General features: G+C 42.2%; 1 protein-coding gene across 15 annotated transcripts in view; it reads right to left on the bottom strand.

Annotated features, from left to right (window-relative positions):
* slc18b1 (solute carrier family 18 member B1) overlaps positions 1 to 23110 on the bottom strand; it is a 49379-nt gene that overhangs the window by 19860 nt on the left and 6409 nt on the right. For 12 of the 15 annotated variants that reach the window (XR_015079581.1, XR_015079580.1, XR_015079582.1 and 9 more), the window contains exons 2-7: positions 20701 to 20837; positions 19310 to 19405; positions 14150 to 14223; positions 7732 to 7879; positions 3780 to 3936; positions 1905 to 2041 (exon numbers count right to left, since the gene is read on the bottom strand). Coding sequence is in view for 10 of the 15 variants with exons in the window: in XM_085997606.1 (XP_085853732.1) it covers positions 1905 to 2041; positions 3780 to 3936; positions 7732 to 7879; positions 14150 to 14223; positions 19310 to 19405; positions 20701 to 20837 (749 nt within the window). In the remaining 5 variants the exon portion in view is untranslated. Of the gene's footprint in view, positions 1 to 1904; positions 2042 to 3779; positions 3937 to 4056; positions 4248 to 7731; positions 12147 to 14149; positions 14224 to 19309; positions 19406 to 20700; positions 20838 to 23110 lie in introns of those variants that run through there. The other 3 variants (XM_085997607.1, XM_085997610.1, XM_085997609.1) reach the window with 3 other exon arrangements.

Here is a 23110-nt window from a genome sequence, read left to right as displayed (position 1 = left end):
GGAAGATGTTCCCGATGATGGGTGAAACTAGAACTAGGGGGCATAGTCTTAGAATAAGGGGCTGCTCTTTCAAAACTGAGATGAGGAGGAACTACTTCACTCAGAGGGTGGTAGGTCCATGGAATATGCTGCCCCAAAAAACTGTAGAAGCTACATCATTACATAAATTTAAAACAGAAATAGACAGTTTCCTAGAAGTAAAGGGAATTAAGGGTTACGGGGAGCGGGCAGGAATTTGGACATGAGTCTAGGTTCGGATCGGTCATGGCCCTGTGGGTAGCGGAGCGGGCCCAGGGGCCGTGTAGCCTGATCCTGCTCCTATTTCGTGTGTCTAATTCTGTTAGATGCAGGAGATGGTTCTGTGATAGTGGATTGGCAGTTAGGATCAGATCAGCCATGATCTTATTGAATGGCGGAGCAGGCTCGAAGGGCCGATTGGCCTACTCCTGCTCCTATTTCTTATGTTCTTATTACAACACATGAAAATTTGTGTCACCCTTATATATTAAAAAAATGCCATCCACACAGAAAATATCTTCTACTCGATTTCTGAAGGTACATTTAAAAAGCAACGAGCAATTTAATCACTATTAGAGGCAAGAATCTGCTGGAGAATAACTAGTTCTAATCGACTCAGAGACAAAGCAATTACACCTTGTGTATAATTTAACAGAATACTACATTGTATGTTACATGCTATAATGTTCCAGCTTAAACTCAGACCTACTGTGAGTAAGGCCATGGGAGATCTAGTAATACATATAAAACCACTGGAGGATTCCTTCACACAAGATAAGAACTGATTTGCCCAACACTCATTCTACAATGACACAGTCCATCCAGCTGAAGGTTTTCAATTTTGAAGACACTTAATCTTAATTTTAGGAACATAGGAACAAGAGAGGGCAGCGAGCCTGTTCTACCATTACACTGAATTTACAACACAGAAACAGGCCATTTGCCCAACTGGTCTATGCCAGTATTTATGCTCCACACGAGCCTCCTCCCACCCTACTTCATCTAACCCCATCAACATATCCTTCTATTCCTTTCTCCCTCATGTACTTATTTAGCTTCCCCTTAAATGCATCTATGCTATTCACTTCAACTATTCCATGTGGTAGCAAGTTCCACATTCTCGCCACTCTGAGCAAAGAAGTTTCTCCTGAATTCCTTCTTGGATTTATTGGTGACTATCTTATATTTATGACCCCTAGTTTTGGATTCCCCACAAGTAGAAACATCTTCTCTGCGACTACTCTATCAAACCCCTTCATAATTTCAAAAGGTCACTCCTCAACCTTCTCTTTTCTAGAGAAAAGAGCCCCAGCCTGTTCAGTCTTTCCTGATAGTTGTACCCGCTCAGTTCTGGCATCATCCTGGTAAATCTTTGTTGCATTGTCTCCCGTGCCTCTACATCCTTTTTGTAATATGGAGACCAGAAATGTGCACAGATTAAAATATTAATGAATATGCTTCTATATTATTCTGAATATTTTTGTCAATGCACCAAGTTAAACTTCTCAATATTTAAAAAAAATTCCTCCATCTGACAACATTTTCAAATGTTTTGGATAAATATTCATTCTATTAGATCTGTAGCTCAACTCCATTTACCTGCCTTTGATCCATATCCCTTGATAACCTTTCTTAAAATTTTCAATTAACTCAGCGTCCACAGCCTTTTGGGGGAAGAGAGTTCCAGATTTCCACTACCCTTTGTGTGGAAAAAGTGCTTCCTGATTTCACGTCTAAATAGCCTAGCTCAAATTTTAAGGTTTTGCCCTTTTGTCCTGGATTCCCCCACCAGAGGACATAGTTTCCCTGTTTCTACCTTATCGAATCCTTTTGTTATTGAAAACACTTCGATTAGATCAAAAGGATTTAAAAAAAGGAATACTTACCTTTTCAACAACAAACAACGATATGGTGGGATCCAGGAACCCAATACATGAACTTATAGACAATATAATCAGGCACACAAAAGTTACTTTGGGGAGTGCAAGTAGCTTCCAGAATGAGGCATCGCTGGCAATTCCATCTGAAAACCAACGACTTTGGTTGAAATATTTTACATCGTCTATTATTGCAAGTATAATAGCCACAATTGTATAAATATGCTGTGGGGTTAGTGATTACAGAATGTCTAAAATTTTTAACATTTTATTACAAACATCCATTTATACACAATATAACATTATTTTGTTTGCCTTTCAAATTGCTGCCACGGTGAAAGCAGCAATAACAACATTTAATCATCAATTATGCTTTGACCTCCCCTCATCCATTTAATGGCAATTATAAAATGATGCAATTGCACTTCATTTGCTTAGTTGCAATGTTTTTAAAAAAAAATCTCCAATCTGCTTTACTTCCCACAGAGCCTGGTCAACACTTGCAAATTTATGCACTGCACTCTTAATATCTTCAAGGTCATTTTAACACTGGTATCAGCAGACCTGTCAAAACAGCAGAATGCTCATGTTTGCTCAAAATTAGAAATATTATTACACCCTCACCCCCCATTAGCCAATTTATTCCTTTATCACAATATAATTTTTAATTTACCCATAAGTACCTTGTGTATCACCCTATCAGGTACCTGCAAAGGAGAAATGAGTGAAGCTACATACAATATCTGCTGACCATCAAAACCCAACCAACAATCCCAATGTGATGGATTCATTTTTCCCCATTTGGTTTATTGATTATGCTTCTGACTCTTCTCCCCTTCACCATTTCTACCAATATTCACCCTTTCCTCTCCTGAAGGAGTTGACCACTAGCTGGGTAAGGTGCCACAGGCACCGAGCACCCTCCAGTACTTTGCTTAACTGGCCATTCATCATGTGAGCAGCCAGACAGAGAGCTTCAAGCAGGCCTTTTGACCATGGAGGAGGTACCACAGCCAAGTCTGATCCTGTTCACGCCTTGCATCCATGCATCCTCACTTCCAGCAAATATCACTGGAAAACAATCAGGAGCAGAAACCCAGGCAAACTTTTCCCTAAACCAGGGGAACTCAGCCTAACTAGGTTCACTGGATTGATCCTGGGGTGAGAGGGTTCTCCTATGATAAGAGATTGAGTAGATTGGACCTATACTCTCTGGAGTTTAGAAGAATAGAGGTGATCTCATTGAAACATGAGATTCTGAGGGGGCCGAGAGGTGGTTTCCCCTGGCTGGAGAGTCTAGAACTAAGGGTCACAGTCTCAGGATAAGGGGTCGGCCATTGAAGACTGAGATGAGGAGCAATTTCTTCACTTGGAGGGTTGTGAATCTTTGGAATTCTCTACCCCAGAGGGCTGTGGGTGCTCAGTCGTTGAGTATATTCAAGGCAGAGAGATAGATAAATTTTTGGACTCTAGGGGAATCAAGGGATATATGGATCGGGCAGGAAAGTGGAGTTGAGGTCGAAGATCAGCCATGATCTTATTGAATGGCGGAGCAGGCTTGGGGGGGGGAGCGGTGGGGGGGGGTTGCTGTATGGCCTACTCCAGCTCCTAATTCTTATGTTCTTATAATGGCCCTGCAACCAACCAAGTCAGTACAGATCTGGGTTTATTTGACTCAGCTATTTACTGTCTTAACCAGCTGAGCTATTGAGTGAATTACTTCATTTTTATTTTAAAATGGTTGTAATTATAGCCTTGTAATTCCCAAGGAATTTCCAAATGACAATCCTTTGGACAGCAAGATGTTAAAATACTTGCCTATGTGATCCATCTCAATAAAAGTAAACTACATAGCTACAGAAAAGTTAAAATGCAGAGTCTTACCGTGTCTTGGTAAAATACACATGTTCAAAGGTACCATTAAAAGAACCACACTCCCGAGTGCAATAAAAGGAACTTCATATCCAAATGACTGGTACAAAAAGCCTCCAATAGGTGGACCTAACGCTAGGCCAAGCCCACTGAATACTTCCAGAGATCCCTAAAAAAAACATGGTTTGTAACTTGTTACAGTGTCTTCATTTGCTAGAAATATAAAATCATACAAAATAGTAAGTGTAAATTTTTTAACAAAATGTGGTCAGCTCCAATAGGATTTCACCTTTCAATTTTCTCCTTGCCCCTCCCAAATGGCAAGGTACTGTTCCACTGGCCTTCAATATCTCACTCAAATGAGCATTATTCATTCACTGAGCATTGACAGGCTAGTTGCTTGTAGGATTATCATAATGGAGCCCAATCCTGTCCTTCTCGGACATCCAGTTCGAGTAAAAGGGAGGGGGCGGGGGATTGCTGGATAAAGATCAGGAACAGGAACTGGTTAATTTTCACTTTCCTAGCCTAAAGTCTACGTGATTCAATGATTTAAACTTCAATGTAGGGGGCATGATTAAGAAGTTTGCAGTTGTTACAAAAATTGGCCGTGTGGATGATAGTGAGGAAGAATGCTATAGACTGCAAGAAGATGTCAATGGACTAGTCAGGTGGGCAGAAAAGTGGCAAATGGAATTCAATCCGGATAAGTGTGAGGTAATGCATTTGGGGAGGGCTAACAAGGCAAGGGAATACACAATAAATGGTAGGACACTGAAAAGTGTAAAGGAACAGAGGGACCTTGGAGTGCATGTCCACAGATCCCTGAAGGTAGCAGGACAGGTAGATAAGGTGGTTAAGAAAACATACGAGATACTTTCCTTTATTAGCTGAGGCATAGAATATAAGAGTAGGGACGTTATGCTTGAACTGTACAAAACACTAGTTAGACCACAACTAGAGTACTGCATACAGTTCTGGTCAGCACATTACAGGAAAGATGTGATTGCACTAGGGAGGGTACAGAGGAGATTTATGAGGATGTTGCCCGGACTGGAGAGTTTTAGCTATGAGTAAACATTGGATAGGCTGGGGTTGTTTTCTTTGGAGCAGAGGAGGCTGAGAGGAGACTTGATTGAGGTATATAAAATTATGAGGGGCCTAGATAGAATGTAAAGGACCTATTTCTCGTAGCAGAGAGGTAAACAACCAGAGGCCATAGATTTAAAGTAATTGGTAGAAGGATTAGAGGGGAGTTGAAGAGAATTATTTTCACCCAGAGGATAGTGGGAGTCTGAAACTCGCTGCCTGAAAGGGTGGTAGAGGCAGAAACCCTAATCAAATTTAAAATGTACTTGGATATGCACTTGAAGTGCCGTAACCTACAGGGCTACAGACCAAGAGCTGGAAAGTGGGATTAGGCTGGATAGCTCTTTTTCGGCCGGCACGGACATGATGGGCTAAATGGCCTTCTGTGCTGTAAATTTCTGTGGTTTCCTAGGCACGTTGCAGTACTCCTGTTGATGCTCCTGCTGAGATTAGCTATGGAGCACAAACTGAGGATCAAATTGGTGCTACTCCTGGTCTGTATAGTTCAGAGCAGTGCCTTTACCTTCAAGACATGGGGTGGGATGGGGTGGGGGGGAGGTGGGGTGATGGTGAAAAGGAGAAGGGAACACAAGGCAATATTTAAAGAACAAATTGAAATCTAGGTAGGACATTCTTAAAGTATTTTTAAGAAGTATCAATATGTACACATATATTATATCATATTATGGTCACTCTTCCCTTTAGGAAATATGATATGATAAAATTTTATATTGAGTATGAAAGTAATTTAGTTAAATCCGAAACTAGGGTCTTAAACAAAGCAAACTACGTAGGTATGAGGGGCGAGTTAGCTAAGGTAGATTGGAAATCTACATTAAAAGGTATGATGGTAGACAAGCAATGGCTAGCATTTAAAGAATTAATACATAATTTACAACAAATACACATTCCTTTAAGACACAAAAACCCCCACAGGAAAAGTGGTCCAACCGTGGCTAACGAGCAGTTAAAGGTAGTATTAGATCAAAGGAAGAGGCTTATAATGTTGCCAAAAAGAGTAGTGAGCTTGAGGATTGGGAAGATTTTAGAATTCAGCAAAGGAGGACCAAGAAATTGATAAAGAAAGGGAAAACAGAATGAGAGAGTAAACTAGTAAGAGACATAAAAACAGACTGTAAAAGCTTCTATTGGCATGTAAAAAGGAAAAGATTAGCGAAAGTAAATGTGGGTCCCTTACAGGCTGAGACAGGAGAAATTATAATGGGGAATAAGGAAATGGCAGAGAAATTAAACAAATACTTTGCGTCTGTCTTCACAGAAATCTTCCCAGGAATAGTGGAGAACCAAGGCTCTAGTGAGAATGAGGAACTGAAAGAAATTAGTATTAGTAAAAAAAAAATAGTACAGGAGAAATTAATGGGACTGAAAGCCAATAAATCCTCTGGACTTGATGGCCTACACCCTAGTGTTTTGAAATAGGTGGCTATAGAGATAGTGGATCCATTGGTTGTCATTTTCCAAAATTCCATAGATTCTAGAATGGTTCCTGCAGATTGGAAGGTGGCAAATGTAACCCCACTATTTAAGAAAGGAGGGAGAGAGAAAATGGGAAACTACAGACCAGTTAGCCTGACATCAGTAGTAGGGAAAATGCTAGAATCTATTATTAAGGACATGGTAACAGGGCACTTAGAAAATAATAATAGGATTGGGCAGAGTCAACACGGATTTATGAAAGGGGAATCGTGTTTGACAAATCCGTTACAGTTTTTTGAGGTTGTAACTAGCAGAATAGATAAGGGGGAACCAGTGGATGTGGTGTATTTGGATTTTCAGAAGGCATTCGATAAGGTGCCATGCAAGAGATTATTAAACAAGATTAGGGCTCATGGAATTGGGGGTAATATACCAACATGGATTAAGGATTGGCTAACGGACAGAAAACAGAGAGTAGGAATAAATGGGTCATTTTCGGGTTGGCAGGCTGTAACTAGTGGGGTACTGCAAGGATCAGTGCTTGTGCCTCAGCTATTCACAATCTACATCAATAATTTGGATGAGGGGACCAAATGTAATATATCCAAGTTTGCTGATGATACAAAGCTGGGTGGGAATGTAAGTTGTGAGGAGGATGCAAGGAGGCTTCAAGGGGATATAGAAAGGCAAGAACATGGCAAATTGAATATAATATGGAGAAATGTGAAGTTATCCACTTTGGTAGGAAAAATAGAAAAGCAGAGTATTTTTTAAATGGTGAGGGATTGGGAAATGTTGGTGTTCAGAGGGACCTGGGTGTCCTTGTACACAAATCACTGAAAGTTAACATGCAGGTACAGCAAGCAATTAGGAAAGCAAATGGTATGTTGGCCTTTATTACAAAAGGATTTGCATAAAAGAGTAAAGATGTCTTACTGCAATTATATAGGGCCCTGGTGAGACCACACCTGGAGTATTGTGTACAGTTTTGGTCTCCTTCCCTAAGGATGAGTCTCAGAATAAGGGATCGGCCATTTAGTACTGAGATGATGAGAAATTTCTTCGCTAAGAGGGTGGTGACTCTTTGGAATTCTCTACCCTAGAGGGCTGTGAAGGCTCAGTCGTTGAGTATATTCAAGACAGAGATCGATAGATTTTTGAAAATTAATGGAATCAAGGGATATGGGGATAGTGCAGGAAAGTGGAGATGAGGTAGATGATCAGCCATGATCTTACTGAATTGCGGAGCAGGCTCGAAGGGCCAAATGGCCTACTCCTGCTCCTATTTCTTATGTTCTTATGTATATATACACACACAAATAATTAGATAAAATAATATATACAATGATCCATTTTAATCCTGTTATCAGATTTTAATTTTAATGCTATTAGCAGAGTACAAGTTCCACATTAGTGGAAGACTCAAATTTGCTATTACCATTATTGTGGCTATATTGTTTGGAAAAGTTGCTGCAAGGATTGAAAATGAGGCAGTAATGCTCCCAGAAAATCCAATTGCATCCATTGATCTTATGATGAAACACAAAGAGATAAATATGGGTCCATCTGGAGCTTTATCCAATAGGCTGAAAACAAACATAAAAAGACATCAACTTCAAGAAAGGAGTACAATGTTTTTTCTCCTCTCATTATTTGACATTTAAGCTTTACAAAAGTTTAAACTGAATTACTTTCAACAATGATTATACACTGACTGAAGGGTCTACACCAAGCACGTTAAACCATTCTCTTTGTTTACAGATGCTGTCAGACTTTCTGGGATTTTTAGCATATTTCAAACTGTTGCTTTAACCTACTCAAAGAAACAGCTTCAGGCTTTATTTGCAACACAATATAAAGGGTTGATTTAGAAAATGAAGCCAGAAGCCAATTTTTGTGATCCATTTATATAAAAAAAATCATGGATCTGAATAGGTAAAATGGAGAAGATAAATGAAGGTTCTGTGCAATGTTGGCACTGGCAAATGGCAGCCAGAGCACAGAAGTTTTGGTGAAAGGGAATGCTTAGTCCAAGCTAAAAACAGGAGGTTTAGGGAAAGGAGGAAGCCTTTTTCATAAATGAATGGCACATAACTACCTTCTTCAATCACTGCTCTTCCCAGAAAAGCATCCAATTATTGTCTGGCTCCACACTATTACCCTTTGAGTGAAAAGCAATTTCCCATAAACCTCATCTCTCTAGTATCTGAACCCTTCACTACAATTTTCTTCAACCAATTCCCTTCATAAACATATATTTATAAAACTGAAAACTTGATGCTAACAACACCCTGTTTCGAAAAGATTCAAAAGTTAAACATGTTTTTCTACAAAAGCTTGTCTACAGCTGAGGACAGGGCTATTGCATACAAAATGATCAGCATGCAGAAGAATCCAGACACTTAAAGCTGGTGTCTAAATGTACAGCAGCATACAGTAAAAACATTCCTCAAGGAGGCAAAGAAAGCCACATAGTACCAAGATGGCACTCAGACAGCTAAACACTTTAATCTTGTGGAACTAGGGTGGGATAAGCCACCATCCAGTTCTCACTTGAATGTTGTATGTGCTTTTGCTCCCACGATTACTCAGATGGTTTAAACAGCGAGTAGCTGAGCTGTACAAACTAGGAAGGAGCCATATTTGTTCCTCTTCTGTGTTGTTTTAGCTCTCAGCCCGAGAAAGGCTAAATGGGCATTGCAATTGGCCTTTATGCCCTGGATGAGGAAAGGAAGGAAAAAGAAGAGTTCCTCTCCTATCTAATAATACCTGCTGGAAGTGTCTGTGTGGATGCAGACATGATTAGGCTTGGTTATAAATATCCTGCGGACATTGTCTTGGCCAATATTTATCCCTCAATCAGCATCACTAAAACAGATTATCTGGTCATTATCACATTGCTGTTTGTGGGTGCTTGCTGTGTGCAAATTGGCTGCTGCATTTCCTACAGTGACTACACTTAAAAAAGTACTTCATTGGCTGTAAAGTGCTTTGGGACGTCTGGTGGTCATGTGAATAATTGGCCACTTGGCGTAATCAGTGCTTGTGGAATTGTACCCAAGAAAGAATTCATCACTTTTGGAGAGGTGAAAGGAAGAGGGAAGAAAAGGCCTTTGATAAGGTACCGCACCATTCATGTCAAAATTTAGGACATGTGGGGGGTGATTTTGCCAATGGGAGCACGTTGGAGGCGGGACTGCTGCTTGTTGGGTTTCAGTCCCACCTCCATCGACTTCTGGCCAACCCATGCTATTTTCCCTTGATTGACCTCGTTAAACCCGCCCAGCGGGTTTAGCAAGCCAATTAAGGGAAAGCTGGTTAGAGAATGTCAGCGTATGACGTTTCATGTCAAAATATTTCTGACAGCTGAATTGTCATCGTTTGACAGCTCTGTGAAGCTGTCAAACACTGACATTCTCTGTTGTTTGACGAGTCCTTGTATTCAAGACTCATCAAACCTCTTTTGTGAGCAGAAATTAGATGGCTGTTGCGTCGGAGAATGCAGCAGCCATCTGTCATCTCTGCCGATGAGATACGAGAGTCTCCGCATGCCCAACTGTTAAAGCCTGCAGGAAAAACAAAGGTAAGTAAACATTTTCTATCACTTTCCATTCACCTCACATACTTACCTCTCCACACTTGCACCCATCACTTACCTCCACAGTGCACTTTTGCAGCCCTCTGACCCCTGCAGACCTACTGCTCACCTCGGTGACCCTGGTGGGGTTTCCCGATGTCGGGAAGCCCACGCCTCTGGTGGAAAAATGGGGATAATCCTTTTAACTGCCTGTTAACTACCTGTTAACAGGCAGTTAAGTGGCTGTAATCCCCTTCCCGTCTCCAGGAGATGGGACCCAACGCGGGTCGGGTACCCGCCTCCTGGGAAGATGGCACAGAGGCGGGTTGGGGCGGGATGGGTACCCGCCCCCAGGTTCTGCCATTTTCCTGGCAGTCCTGCCTCCCCTGGGCTGGCAAAATCCAGCCCGTGGAGTCGGGGACAAATAGCTGAATGGATAGCAAATTGGCTAAAGAGAATAGAAAGCAAAGAGTAGGGGTAAAGGATAGTTATTCAGATTGGAGAAAGATAAAAAGTGGTGTCCCACAAGGATCAGTGCTGGAACTACTGTTAGTCACAAGTCCAAATCATTAATGTAAATTAGGAATAAGTAACTCAATATCAAAATTTGCAGATGATACCAAACTGGGGGGATTTAGCTGATGCTGAAGAAGAATGGAACGTAATAAAAGACAACATTAGAAAACTTGCAGACTGCGCTGTTAAGTGCCAAATTAATTTTAATATAGATAAATACGAGGTGTTGCACTTTGGAAAGAAAAACAGAAACATCACCTACACCTTAGAAAATAAGAAACTGAATGGGATAGAAGAGCAAAAGGATACAGGTGAACAAATCATTAAAGGCAGCATCGCAGGTGAGCAAAGCAATTAAAAATGCTAACAAAACACTGGGATTTATTTCTAGGGGTTTAGAATTCAAAAGTAGTGAAGTGATGTCAAACTTGTATAGGACCCTGTGAGTCCTGTGCACAGTTCTGGTCCCCATACTATAAAAAAGGCATAGAAGCACGGGAGAAAGTGCAAAAAAAAGATTTACAGTGATGGTACCAGAACTGAGAGATTAAGCTATTGGGAAAGATCAAACATGTTGGGGCTTTTTTCTTTAGAAAAAAGACTTAGAGGAGACCTGATAGAGGTCTTTAAAATTATGAATGGGTTGGACAGGGTAGATGTGGAGAGAATGCTTCCACTTGTGGAAGAACCCAAAACTAGGGGCCATGAATACAAGATAGTTACTAATAAATCCAATAGGGAAATAAGGAGAAATTTCTTTACTCAGAGTGGTTAGAGTGTGGAACTCACTACCACAGAAAGCGGTTGATGCAAATAGCTTAGATACTTTCAAAAGAAAACTAAATGAATACATGAGAAAAAAGGGAATAGAAAGATATGCTGAAAAGCTAAAATGTGGTAGATGGAATGAGAGGAGACTAGTGTGGAGTATCAACAGCAGCATTAGTTGGGCTGAATGGCCTGTTTCTGTGCGGTATATTCTATGCAATTGATGGAGAAAGACAGACTCTGGTAAGTGGATAGCAAAATTACCAACTCTTTAAATATCTGGCTTGTTAACATGTCTGAAGGATCCTAGACACAATGGCCCAGAAATTCGGGTCGGAGGCTTCCCGCGGGTGCAAGCCTCTGAGCTGCACTTACCTTGCGCGCCGGCTGTTGAGCTGTGAGCCCCCGTGGAATTGCGATCCTGGGCCTCCTCCAACTGCTGGCACGCAGTGCTTGCGTATCCCAGGGGCGCAGTTAGTTCGATGCGTCCCCTGGGATCATGTGGGCCATGGAGAGCCAATGGTAGCAGGGAATGCTTCATTCATAAGTTTGACAGGAAGGGCTGTCAAACCTATAAATACAGGTAGACTATCCTTTATCCGAAAACCTTGGGACCAGTTGTGTTTCGGTTTTCGGAATTTTTTGGATTTCAGAAGGTTTTGACAACAAACATTGTTGCTTAGCAACAGCTTGTAAACACTCGGGCCCTGCCTTGGAAGCGTCTCTGAAGCTGTTGCTAAGTTACAGAGACTCTTTCCACAGCCTGACTGTTTAAAAAAATGCTAGGGGAAGAAAAAAAACCTAACAAAACGGCTGCTGATTTCTGCCGTTAGATCGAGGTTTCCGGCTCCCCCTGCTCCGTATCTGAATTCCTTGACTTAGCGGGGGTCTGGGGCTCGACTGCCGCCGCCAGTTGTGGGAAAGCCGGATATCGGCTGACTCCTACACTAAGTTGGCCCGCAAATCAGGTCGGGGGGGGGGTGGGAAGAAAAGACTATCGGACGGGCCGCTGCAGCTATCGGACGGGCCGCTGTATTGTTGGGTTCACTCTCCCGGTACCTCCTTCACACTGCCCGGCTCGGCTTGCAATCTCCTACCCAGGAGGGAACTCTGTGACCCTGTGCCCTGCTCACAGGGAAAGGCAGAGCTCCTGGACCACTCCCGTCATGTTTTGCGCCGCTCAGGTCATGTTGTGCGCACGACTTACGCTCCACGAAAAAACTTTCGGTTTTTAGAGGTTTTCGGTTTTCAGAAGTGCGGATAAAGGATAGTCTACCTGTACTATAAGCCCCAAAACATCACTAAAACCTCAAATAATTTTTTTTTTTTTTAAATCACATTTTTAAAATAAACTAAATTACATGAAATAGCTATTTTAAACAATAATTTAAATTTTTGGAAAAAAATTACATTTTCTAACGGGGCTAAAAATAAACTTACCTTTCTTTAAAGTATTTAAAAATAATAAACCTGTGGAAAAAATGTTTTAATTTTAATTAATTCACCACTTACCTTGTTAAAAGCAGGCCTTACGACTGCTTTTTAAATGTGTAACTTCTGGAGACTTACCTTCCCGGAGAAACCTGGAAAAAAAACGTAAGTTCAATGTGCACGCGCTGCCTCTCCCGCGCACGCGTTCCACCTCTTAACCCCTTCTTTCAGGGGAACGGAAGTGCTGGTTTCCCGCGCATGCGCAGTGCACGCACGAAACCGGCACTTCCATTGGGTTTACGGGTGAGTACCCCATGCGTACTCACCTGTGGAGACCCGAATTTCTGGGCCAATGTGGCAGATGCAGATATATTAAGTAATTAAGAAAATCACACTGGCCTGGATTTTGCGGTAAGAATAGCAGTGAGGCTACCACCACTTACCGTTATTATGGAATAAACTGGACAGCAACTTCCTGCGTACAGACATACGCAGTAAAACGTGGAAATCCAGAAGTTGCTGTCTGATTTGCCCTGTTCCTCCACAAGCTGGCTACACCGGTACATTGCCGACAGACTCGGCATTAAAATACATGCAAAGGTGTGAATTTGCAATACTTACCCACTAGATACCCGCTAAACACACCAGAAAAAGTTAGGGTTTGTCCATTCAAGTGCAAGTGAGTTTTTAATGGTGCAAGAAATCTTAATTACTGCCAAACAACTGCTCTGGCACTGAAAATTAACTTTTACAAGTGTGGAGTCTCATTCCTTCAGATTTTAATTATTGTTGGAGATTTTAAAAAAGAAATTAAATTATATATGTATAAAACTTTTTCTGTCTCTTATCCCTCTCAATCCAATCTTTCTTTCCCTCTCTATTTTGCTTTCTGAATGGACATTATTTTACATTGAATTAACTATTCTAACTTACACTTCCTGGTTTCAATTCTGCATGTCTCAGTGAGGTTTCTTCAATCGGATTGGTTGAGGAGACATGCTGTTGCTTGACCTGCTCCCAGATCTCCTGTAGAGGGTGCTGCGCTGCCTCAGACGCCTGATGGCCGCATGTTGCCACTCTAAAACCCATGAAAAGTCTGTGGGCAGCTAGGAGTGTAATAAACAGCGAGTGTCATTCATTCGGCGCCGACTGCAAAATTTGGGCCATTAAAATTTAGTGCGGAGTTATAAATGGACTGAGAATAGTCCTCAATAGGATCTTTGCGAACCAACATTTACACCTGGGAATTGTGCCTCTCCCAAATATATGTCTATATAGGATTTTGTTTCCCAACATTATATTGAAAAAAGCACCAGTCTGGTCAAATCCTAGTTCTTGTGGTTCAAGAGAGTTTGGTCCATTAAGTCAGTGGTTATAACTGCACTGCAGTTCCCTCCCACTGTGTCATTTATTGAAATAAGTGAGCGTCTGTTGAAAAGTTGATTGAGATAGTTGTACACAGATGGAAGACCACCACAATCAGAATTGCCAATATACACATTTAACAGCACAGGACTGGACTGCAAGTAAAAAAACATTAAATAAAATCCAATGGGAAACTTACCCAAAAAGAATAGTACACCAGCCAGAAACAAACATCCCAGCCACAAACATGAATTTTGCTCCAATTTGCACAATCTGAAAAAAGAAAAGCAAGTTACCAGGACATTTTAAATGGTCAACTAAACAAAGTCTTAGCTCATCAAACTGCCATTTATCACACCTCGAGGCAGTTAGAAAGATTACCTGTAAACATCTGACATTATTCTCTGACTATATAAGCTGTGTCTTTATGCATCTCTCCACTTCACCGGACGAAGGAGCAGCGCTCCGAAAGCTTGTGATTTCAAATAAAGCTGTTGGACTATAACCTGGTGTTGTGTGACTTCTTACATTTGCCCACCCCAGTCCAACACCGGCATCTCCACACCACATTTAAAATGGGCAGTTGCTTAATATCAGCCAAAAAGCCATAACCATTGTCCATTTGCATTGTCAATTTCAAAGTTGCCGGTTATAGGGGTAGAATTTGCGGTGGATAATAACGGTGAACTAACCGCATTCGCCATCATTACCCCTTTGAAACTGACGGGACTTCAGGATGTAGCACATACTTACCTAAACGTGGAAATCCTGAAGTTGCGGACAGTCATTCACTGCTTCGAAACTGGCTGCACTGTAGCCCCGGCCCCATTGCCACCAATCAGTGTAATCAGGGAAATCAGTGAAACTGACGAAAACTTGGGCTTTTCCATGGTAATATTGTTGTTAAATACCCCATTAAATGTTTGGCCTCATTGGATTCGGTGTAGCTGGGATTTTAACAGCATAAACAAATGTTATGGCCATGAAAAACTAATTTTAATTTTGTGGAGTATCAAATTTCTTCATTTTGATAAAAATTACAATTTTTAAGTTTGTTCATGATTTTAGGTTTTACTTTATCCCCATGTGAGAGCCCCAAACTTTGTTTTGCTCTCTAATATTTTTTTTTAAAGTCAGGATAAAAGCAGGTTTTCATTTCTTGCTTCCCTGTCTGAGAGAATTCTGCATTGTAATTGGCTGCTTAGACAGCTTGTTGATATCACAGCAGATCGCGCTAGGGATTCCCCATTATATTGCACTAAAATCTCTTGCACGCCGAAAAAGGCAAACTTCTTGCCACCGAGATCGAGAGATCTCTGTGGGCAGCTTTCATCGGAGCCAGTGGCGAATACCTTTGCTTTGCTGCTGACCGCAAATTCCAGGCTATAGCATCATAAGTGCTCAGTTTATTTTGTGCATAAACAGCTGTGTTTACTCACTAGTTTGTATAAATACACAAAAGTAAATAGTAACTTGAGAAACCAATCCGAGTGTGGCTCCCAAGCACATTAACGCCAGGAGGCTCTGGTGTCTATTTGGTGTAGTCAAACTGTAGCCCAAAGCTGTGTTTTAAGACCCAATACATCGTCTAGAAACTTTAAAACTTCGTATGGAATTTCTTTTAATGCTGTAATAAAGCGGACAGTCTGTGCTTTCCTAACATGAAAAAAGTATCTTTTGGGTCTGGGGTGTACAGTTCTGTGCATCTGTCCAAGGATGGTCTGCTAAATGTGTATTGCACTCCACACACTGATTTGAGACAAAGGGTTGCAGTATAACTGAGGGAATTGGCTTAGGGGGGGTTACGGAGTTCTGTGAAGAAGCCAAATTCATATAGTTGAAATTAAGCCATTAAGCCAGATACTTCGGCAAATTTGCCATTTAAGCAGAGTGTGTTGAAGGGCAATGTTTTCATGTATATAGTCTTTGCAGATATTTAATTTTTTTAAATTGTTTTACGGACAAACTCGCTCATCTAACTGCCATTGGAATCACTGGGTCATCAATGAGATCAGCAGCCCTTCCTAGTTTAATTCTTAATTTTATTAACGCAACAGTGTTATGCCAGCCACCGCGTATAGCGGGCTAATCATCTTTGCACAAACACGCCCACTATAAGCAGCGGGGACTGTATCTCAAATCATGACAGTCAGCCTCATTTCTTTCAGCAAAGTGATGAAAAGAATCATCAATAGTGCCATCAAGCAATACCCACTCACCAATAAGCTGCTCACTGACACTCAGTTCGGGTTCTCTCAGAACCACTCAGCTCCAGACCCGATTACAGCCCTAATCCAGACATGGACACAAGAGCTAATTGCCAGAGGAGAGGTGAAAGTAGCTGCCCTCAACATCAAGACAGCATTCGACCAAGTATGGCAGCAAAGTGACATAGCAGAACTGAAGAAAACACTCCAGTGGCTGGAGTCATAGCTTACTCATAAGAAAGACTGGTTGTTGGAGGTCAGTCATTACAACCCAGGACGTCACTGCCAGAGTTCCTCAAGGAAGCGTCCTTGGCCCAACCATTTTCAGCAGCTTCATCAATGACCTTTCGTCAGTCATAAGGTCAAGAAGGATTGTTCATTGACAATTGCAGTGTTCAGCTTCACTCACAATTCCTCCAATAATGAAACAGCCCACGCCAGCCTACAGCAGGACCCGGACAACATCCAAGAGTGCTGACAAGTGGCAGCTAACATTTGTGCCACACAAGTGCCAAGTAATGATCATCACAAACGAGAGAAAGCCCAGTTATTTCTCTTATATTCAACAGTATCATCATCAATATCTTGGGAGTCACCATTGATCAATCACCAAACTGGACCAGCCATATCACTGCAACTACAAGAGCAGTGAAGAGGCTGGGCACTCTGCGACATGTGGCTCAGCTACTCACTCCTCAATGCCTCTCCACCATCTACAAGGCTCAAGTCAGGTGTGTGATGCAACACTCACCACTTGCTTAGATGGGTGCTGCCGCAACAACACAAGCAGCACACCACCATCCAGGACAGAGCAGCATTCTTGAACAGTGCCTTGTCCACTGGACCCCCACCAGCATACTACAAAACACACTGCAGCAATTCATTAAGGCTACTTTGACAGCACCTCTCTCCCCTATGACCTCTACAACTAGGACCAAGACTAGAGCAGCAATACCATGAGAACACAATCATCTTCAAATGACATACCATCCTGACTTGAATATATAGTGCTGCTCCTTCATTGTCACTGGGTCAATATCTTGGAATTCCCTACTTTTCAATGTGGAAGCGCCTTTATTACAAAGACAAGAGTCTATCAAGGAGGGTGCAAGCATCTGTAGAGGACTCCATATGGGTTGTGTGATTACTTAATTGATATGGAATAAGTCAAGTAAATACAATCACTTTAGCAATAGTGCAGAGGAATAAGCAAAACGGTATTATCCGCTCCTCTGGGTAGAGTCGTAACCCCTGCCTCGTCTTGATAATCTTCCTTCGATTCCCTACAAGTTTGCTCTTTCTCCCAGTTTATATCCGGTCTCCCTCCTGCCACCATGTGGTGTAACCACCCAGTAGTTCAGGTGCAGCGGCTCCACTGTCACATGCTCCTTATATCGTCACTTTACTCAATCGCATGCCAACCCACTTAACTGATATTTGAACTTGCCTGAGGATTGCGTCAAGATCTTAATCTCACCAGCTGCCCCTACTTCTCTTGATTAATATCCCTCATGCTCTGTTCAAATGGTTCTCTTATTTAGTAGCTCACACAATGTGATCAAACAGGGTTTAGTTTACTGTTGCATCACCCAAAATGTATTAACCCCATGTTTGCTCTAAGGTAATGCTTTCTAAAATGTAGTTCTACCATCTACCCTGCTTCCTTACAAAAGGGAGGATGAAATAAAGCAATGATGGTGGAAACAAAGCAGGCAAATTCTTGTTTTTTGCACCCAATGTTTAAAAATATAGTTATTCTGCATGTCAGATTTTGCAGGGCAATGCATAATGGCAGACTGTTCTTTCATTAAAAAAGCCTTATAAAAAGGGCCCATAATTTCCGATAGGAGGCTTCCTGCGTGCAGATGCCTCCTATCGGAAAAAAATCTACGAACTTACCTGAGGGCTCCTGAGGTGCGTACACTTCTGCTCCTGGGCCTCTCCAAACTTGAAATGTGCAGAGCCCATGTATCCCAGGGGTGCATGCAGTTCGCAAGCGTCCCTGGGATCACGTGGGCCAGGCCAGCCAACAGCAGAAGGGAATCTCCCTTCATATTTTGACAGATATACCTGTCAAATATATAAATGGAGATCACCCCAAAAACCACAGTAAAACATTAAATAGTTTTTTTTTTTAAATCACCTTTTTAAAATGAGTTAAAATTACAATAAATTAAATATTTTAAACAAAAGTTTAAGTTTTTGAAAAAAATAATTGATGTTTTTTACGGTGCTAAAAATAAACTTACCTTTTTTAAAAGTATTTTTAAATTATAATTGAGTGAAACATTTTAAAAAACTTTTTTTCAACTCTTATGCTGCTTTTACCAGGCTTAAGATTTCTAAGGGTTTTCTGTGGGCAGAGGTTCTGCAGAAAGCGGAACTATCCGCCCGCAGAGGCCCTTCTCTAGGGCAGGCGTCCGATCTGTCAAGAGGATTCTTGACAGATTGGAAATACCGTTTTTCAGCGCATGCGCTTCGCATACCTGAAACCGGCATTTCCGATGTCCCTACGGGTGTGTACACAGCCCGTACCCACCCGTAGGCATCGGAATATACGGGCCATTATATTCGCCTCTGAGTCGGAAAGTTGTGGGTTCAAGTCCCACTCCAGGTACTTGAGCACAAAAATCTAGGCCGACACTCCAGTGCAGTACTGAGGTACTGCTGCACTGTCGGAAGTGCCGTCTTTCAGATGAGATGTTAAACCGAGGCCCCATCCGCCCTCTCAGGTGGATGTAAAAGATCCCATGGCACTATTTCGAAGAAGAGCAGGGGAGTTATCCCCGGTGTCCTGGCCAATATTTATCCCTCAATCAACATCACTGAAACAGATTATCTGGTCATTATCACATTGCTGTTTGTGTGAGCTTGCTGTGTGCAAATTGGCTGCCGTGTTTCCTACATTACAACAGTGACTACACGTCACAAAGTACTTCATTGGCTGTAAAGCACTTTGGGACGTCCCAAGGTCGTGAAAGGCACGATATAATTGCAAGTCTTTCTTTTCTAACATTCATATAACAATATTGTAAAGAGAACTCAAAAAGATTACAATAGATTTTTGAGTGGATAGTGTTACTAGCTAAAGACCTTAACGTCCCAGTGCACATCAATTCAACAAAACAAAGATACACAAATATTATACTTACATATTTTCCCATTATCAGTGAAAATATAAGATTAAATAAAGCAAAACAACCAAAAATCATTCCAACAATACTGGCATTGGCTCCTTTCTTTTCTGCCTGCAAAGAGAACATAGAATAAATGTATTATATATGTTTATTAATAAGTTGCTTACAGCTAAAAGTAAATGGTATCCATCCTTGAATCCTTCCTTCTTTTTTCCAGCTACAAGATGCCCTTAGGCAATAGGATCTGCAGATTTGGTGCAGTCGGGGGCGGGGGGCAGTTTCCACATGTACACTGTGAGACCAAGCTCTCCGCAACACCTCTCTCAATCAATTCAATGCCTTTGCGCTGTCAGACTTCTTCCTGTCTTGAATGAGTCACAATTTCCTCCAGCAAAATATTGGGAAAATCATCTTCAATGCACACCCTAAACTCTGAGCCCTTGTTACTGACTCACCAGCCACTGTTTCAGCCTGAATCAGACTGTTCATAATCTCTGTATCCTATTCATTCCCAAGCTGAGCTATCAACCCTATATCCTCTCCACAAAACTGTCTTCTTCCACTTCCAATATTGCGCACCTCACACCTACCTCAGCCCACCTGCCACTAAAACCCTCATCCATGCTGGTCACCTCTAGACTCAACTATTGCAATGCTGTCCTGGTCAGCCACTGATCCTCAATCCTCCTTAAACTTCGGCCCATCTAAAACTTTGTTACCTGTATCTTACTCTGCACCAAGTCCTGCTTGCCCAACAGTCCTGGCCTCGCTGACCTACCTAGGCGCCACACTCTGGAATGGTCTCCATAAACTGCTCCACCTCCCCCTCCTCCTTTAAGGCCCTTCTTAAAATCCACTTCTTTGACCAAGCTTTTGGTCACCCCTCCTAATATCGCCACCTTTGGCTCAGCGCACTCTTTTATTATGCATCGGGGAGTTGCTTTGGGACATTTTCCAACAATAAAAAGGCGCTATATAAATGCAAGTTGTTGAAAATAAAAGACTATTAGGTAGCCTCATTGGGCTATTGTTACACACAAATGGGGCAAGCCACTTACTACAATCCAAGGAGTACCCGTTAGGGCAGCAACATATTTTCAAAACAAAATTATATACCAGTGAGGGATATTTGATAAAGAGCATTGTCACTGTTGCAGGTGGAAAGTGCAGCTGAATTATTTATATCAAATCTTGAACAACAGTTTGCTTAGCAAACATATTCTATGAGTGCAGTATCCTTTAATAGTAAAGATAGCTAGGCATATTCATTGAAGAGAGTAATTGGACAGCAGTTAACATCCCAACTCAAATGTCAGGACTTACAAAGGATCCATGAATAGAGTTTTCAAGGCTGTCTTTAAAACAACATAATTATTAATTAAATGCAAGCAAGACATGTATATTACCTCTTTTGGAAAGAAAGGTCCCAAAATTGAATAACAAATCATAGAACTAAAGTTCATCGACGCTGCAGATATTAACGTGAAAATTTGAGATTTTGTCCACTTATTCGATTCTTCTCTCGCATTTTCATTTTGATCACCTGAAACAGTCACAAATTTAAGATAAGAGGTTAAAGTCAATTTCCAGAAGCTGTACGACATTATAGGAGATGTAGGGTCCGCTTACAGGACAGACTGGGGACACTGAATGTGAGAAAAATATACAGTGAAGACCAGAAATCTGCCCTAACTTACAAAGTTACTTCTCCATTTCCTCCTTTCAATATTGAAAAGCCCATATTTCAAATGTCTTTTCCTCATAATTCAACCCTCTGAAGCTCTTACTTGTGCCAACATTAGGGCTTGAATGTCTCTTTTGGGTCTTTGTGTTGTCATTGCCGACAATAGCGACAACAAGAAGTATTTATATAGCACCTTTAACATGGTAAAACATCCCAAGGCAATTCACAGGTGCTTTATCAAACAAAAATTGATACCGAGCCACATAAGCAACTATTAGGGCAGGTGATCAAAAGCTTGGTCAAAGAGGTAGATTTTAAGGAGTGTCTTAAAGGAGGAGGTGGAGAAGTGTAGGGAGGGAATTCCAGAGCTTAGGGCCTTGGCAGTTGAAGGCACGGCCACCAATGGTAGAGCGAAGGAAATCAGGGATGCTCAAGGGTCCAGAGTTGGAGGAGCGCAGATATCTGAGGGTTGTAGGGCTGGAGGAGATTACAGAGATAGGGAGGGGCGAGGCTATGGAGGGATTTGAAAACAAGGATGAGAATTAAAAACCGAGTTTTGGATGACCTCAAGTTTACGTAGGGTAGAATGTGGGAGGCCGTCTGGGTGTGCGTTGGAATAGCGAAGTCTAGAGGTAACAAAAGCATGGATGAGGGTTTCAGCAGCAGATGAGTTGAGGCAGGGGCGGAGTCGGGGATGTTATGGAGGTGGAAATAGGCGGTCTTAGTGATGGCACAGATATGTGGTCGGAAGGTGGTTGAAATGGCCTAGCAAGCCATGGAGTTGTAACAAACCGCTATGAAAAGCAATAATATGAATAAAACCAGACGGACCGCCCGGCATCAACCTAGGCACCGGCTTCAGAACTCCCTCCCTAACAGCACTGTGGGAGTACCTTCACTACATGGACTGCAGCGGGTCAAGGCAGCAGCTCACCACCACCTTCTCAAGGGCAATAAATGCCGGCCTTGCCAGCAAAGCCCACATCTCATGAACGAATAGAAAAAAAGCTCATCTCAGGGTACAGTATTCAAGAAATGGTGTAACCAAAGGACTGTGTAGTTTGTAAGTTGACTTCCTTCAACTTGTACTCAACTGTTTTGATTATACTAGTACAATCACAAAATACTGCGGATGCTGGAAATCCAAAATAACAACAGAAAATGCTGGAAAAACTCAGCAGGCCAGGCAACATCCGTGGAGAGAGAAATAGGGCTAGATTTTCCTGGAGCCGTCAGGCGGGGTTTCAGGCATGTGGGGGGGGGGGGGGAAATCCCGAATTTGGGGGTCCCGACACCATCCCGCCCCACGCAAGTTTCAGGGGCGGCGGGTACCCACCCCGCACTGGGACCCGCCGAAACCAGGCGGGAAGGGATTAGTGCCAATTAACTGCCTGTTAACAGGCAGTTTTTAGCTAATCCCTATTTTGAGGGGTTTCGTGTGGGTTTCCCGAAGGCTCCAAACCACGCCAGGTTAGAGCAGGCGGGCCGTCGGGTTGAAGGAGTTGGAGGGGTCGCGATGTCGGCGCTTAGGTGAGTGATGGGTGCATGAGTGCAAAGGTAAGTGTGTTTGGTGTGTCTAAAGTGTGTAAAGAACTTTTACTTACCTGTACTTACCTTAACAGCCTTTCTTCCTGTAGCTGTCGGGAGCCCATCACTCAGCCGGCACTTAAAGCTGAACGGCTGCGATATGTGAAAAGTGACAGCCTTCAGCTTTGAGTGCCAGTAAGAGTTCTAACTGAGTCTGTGCAGAAGGACTCATGTCAGAACTCAGACTGTCAGTGTTTCACAGCTTCAAACAGCTGTGAAATACTGATATTTCATCTGTCAAGAACTCTTGACAGATGAAATTTCAGTCTGTGATGTCACCTGTTGCCGGGTGGCCCTTAATTGGCCTGCTGAGCCCGCTGGGCGGGCTCAACAAGGTCAATCAAGGGGAAATCGCGCGGATTGGCCGGACGTCGATGTAGGCGGGTCAAAAACCCAAAAGTTGAAGTCCCGCCTTCTTCCCGACAGGTTCGGGAAAATCGACCCCATAGAGTCAACGTTTCAGGTCAGGTCTTGACAAAGGGTTTTGACCTGAAACGTTGACTCTATTTCTCTCTCCACGGATGTTGCCTGGCCTGCTGAGTTTT

Source organism: Somniosus microcephalus, chromosome 9, assembly GCF_052327205.1.
Source record: "Somniosus microcephalus isolate GS21.2 chromosome 9, FLI_Smic_1.0, whole genome shotgun sequence".
NCBI lineage: Eukaryota > Metazoa > Chordata > Chondrichthyes > Squaliformes > Somniosidae > Somniosus > Somniosus microcephalus.
This window is presented reverse-complemented; position numbering and strand designations above follow the sequence as displayed.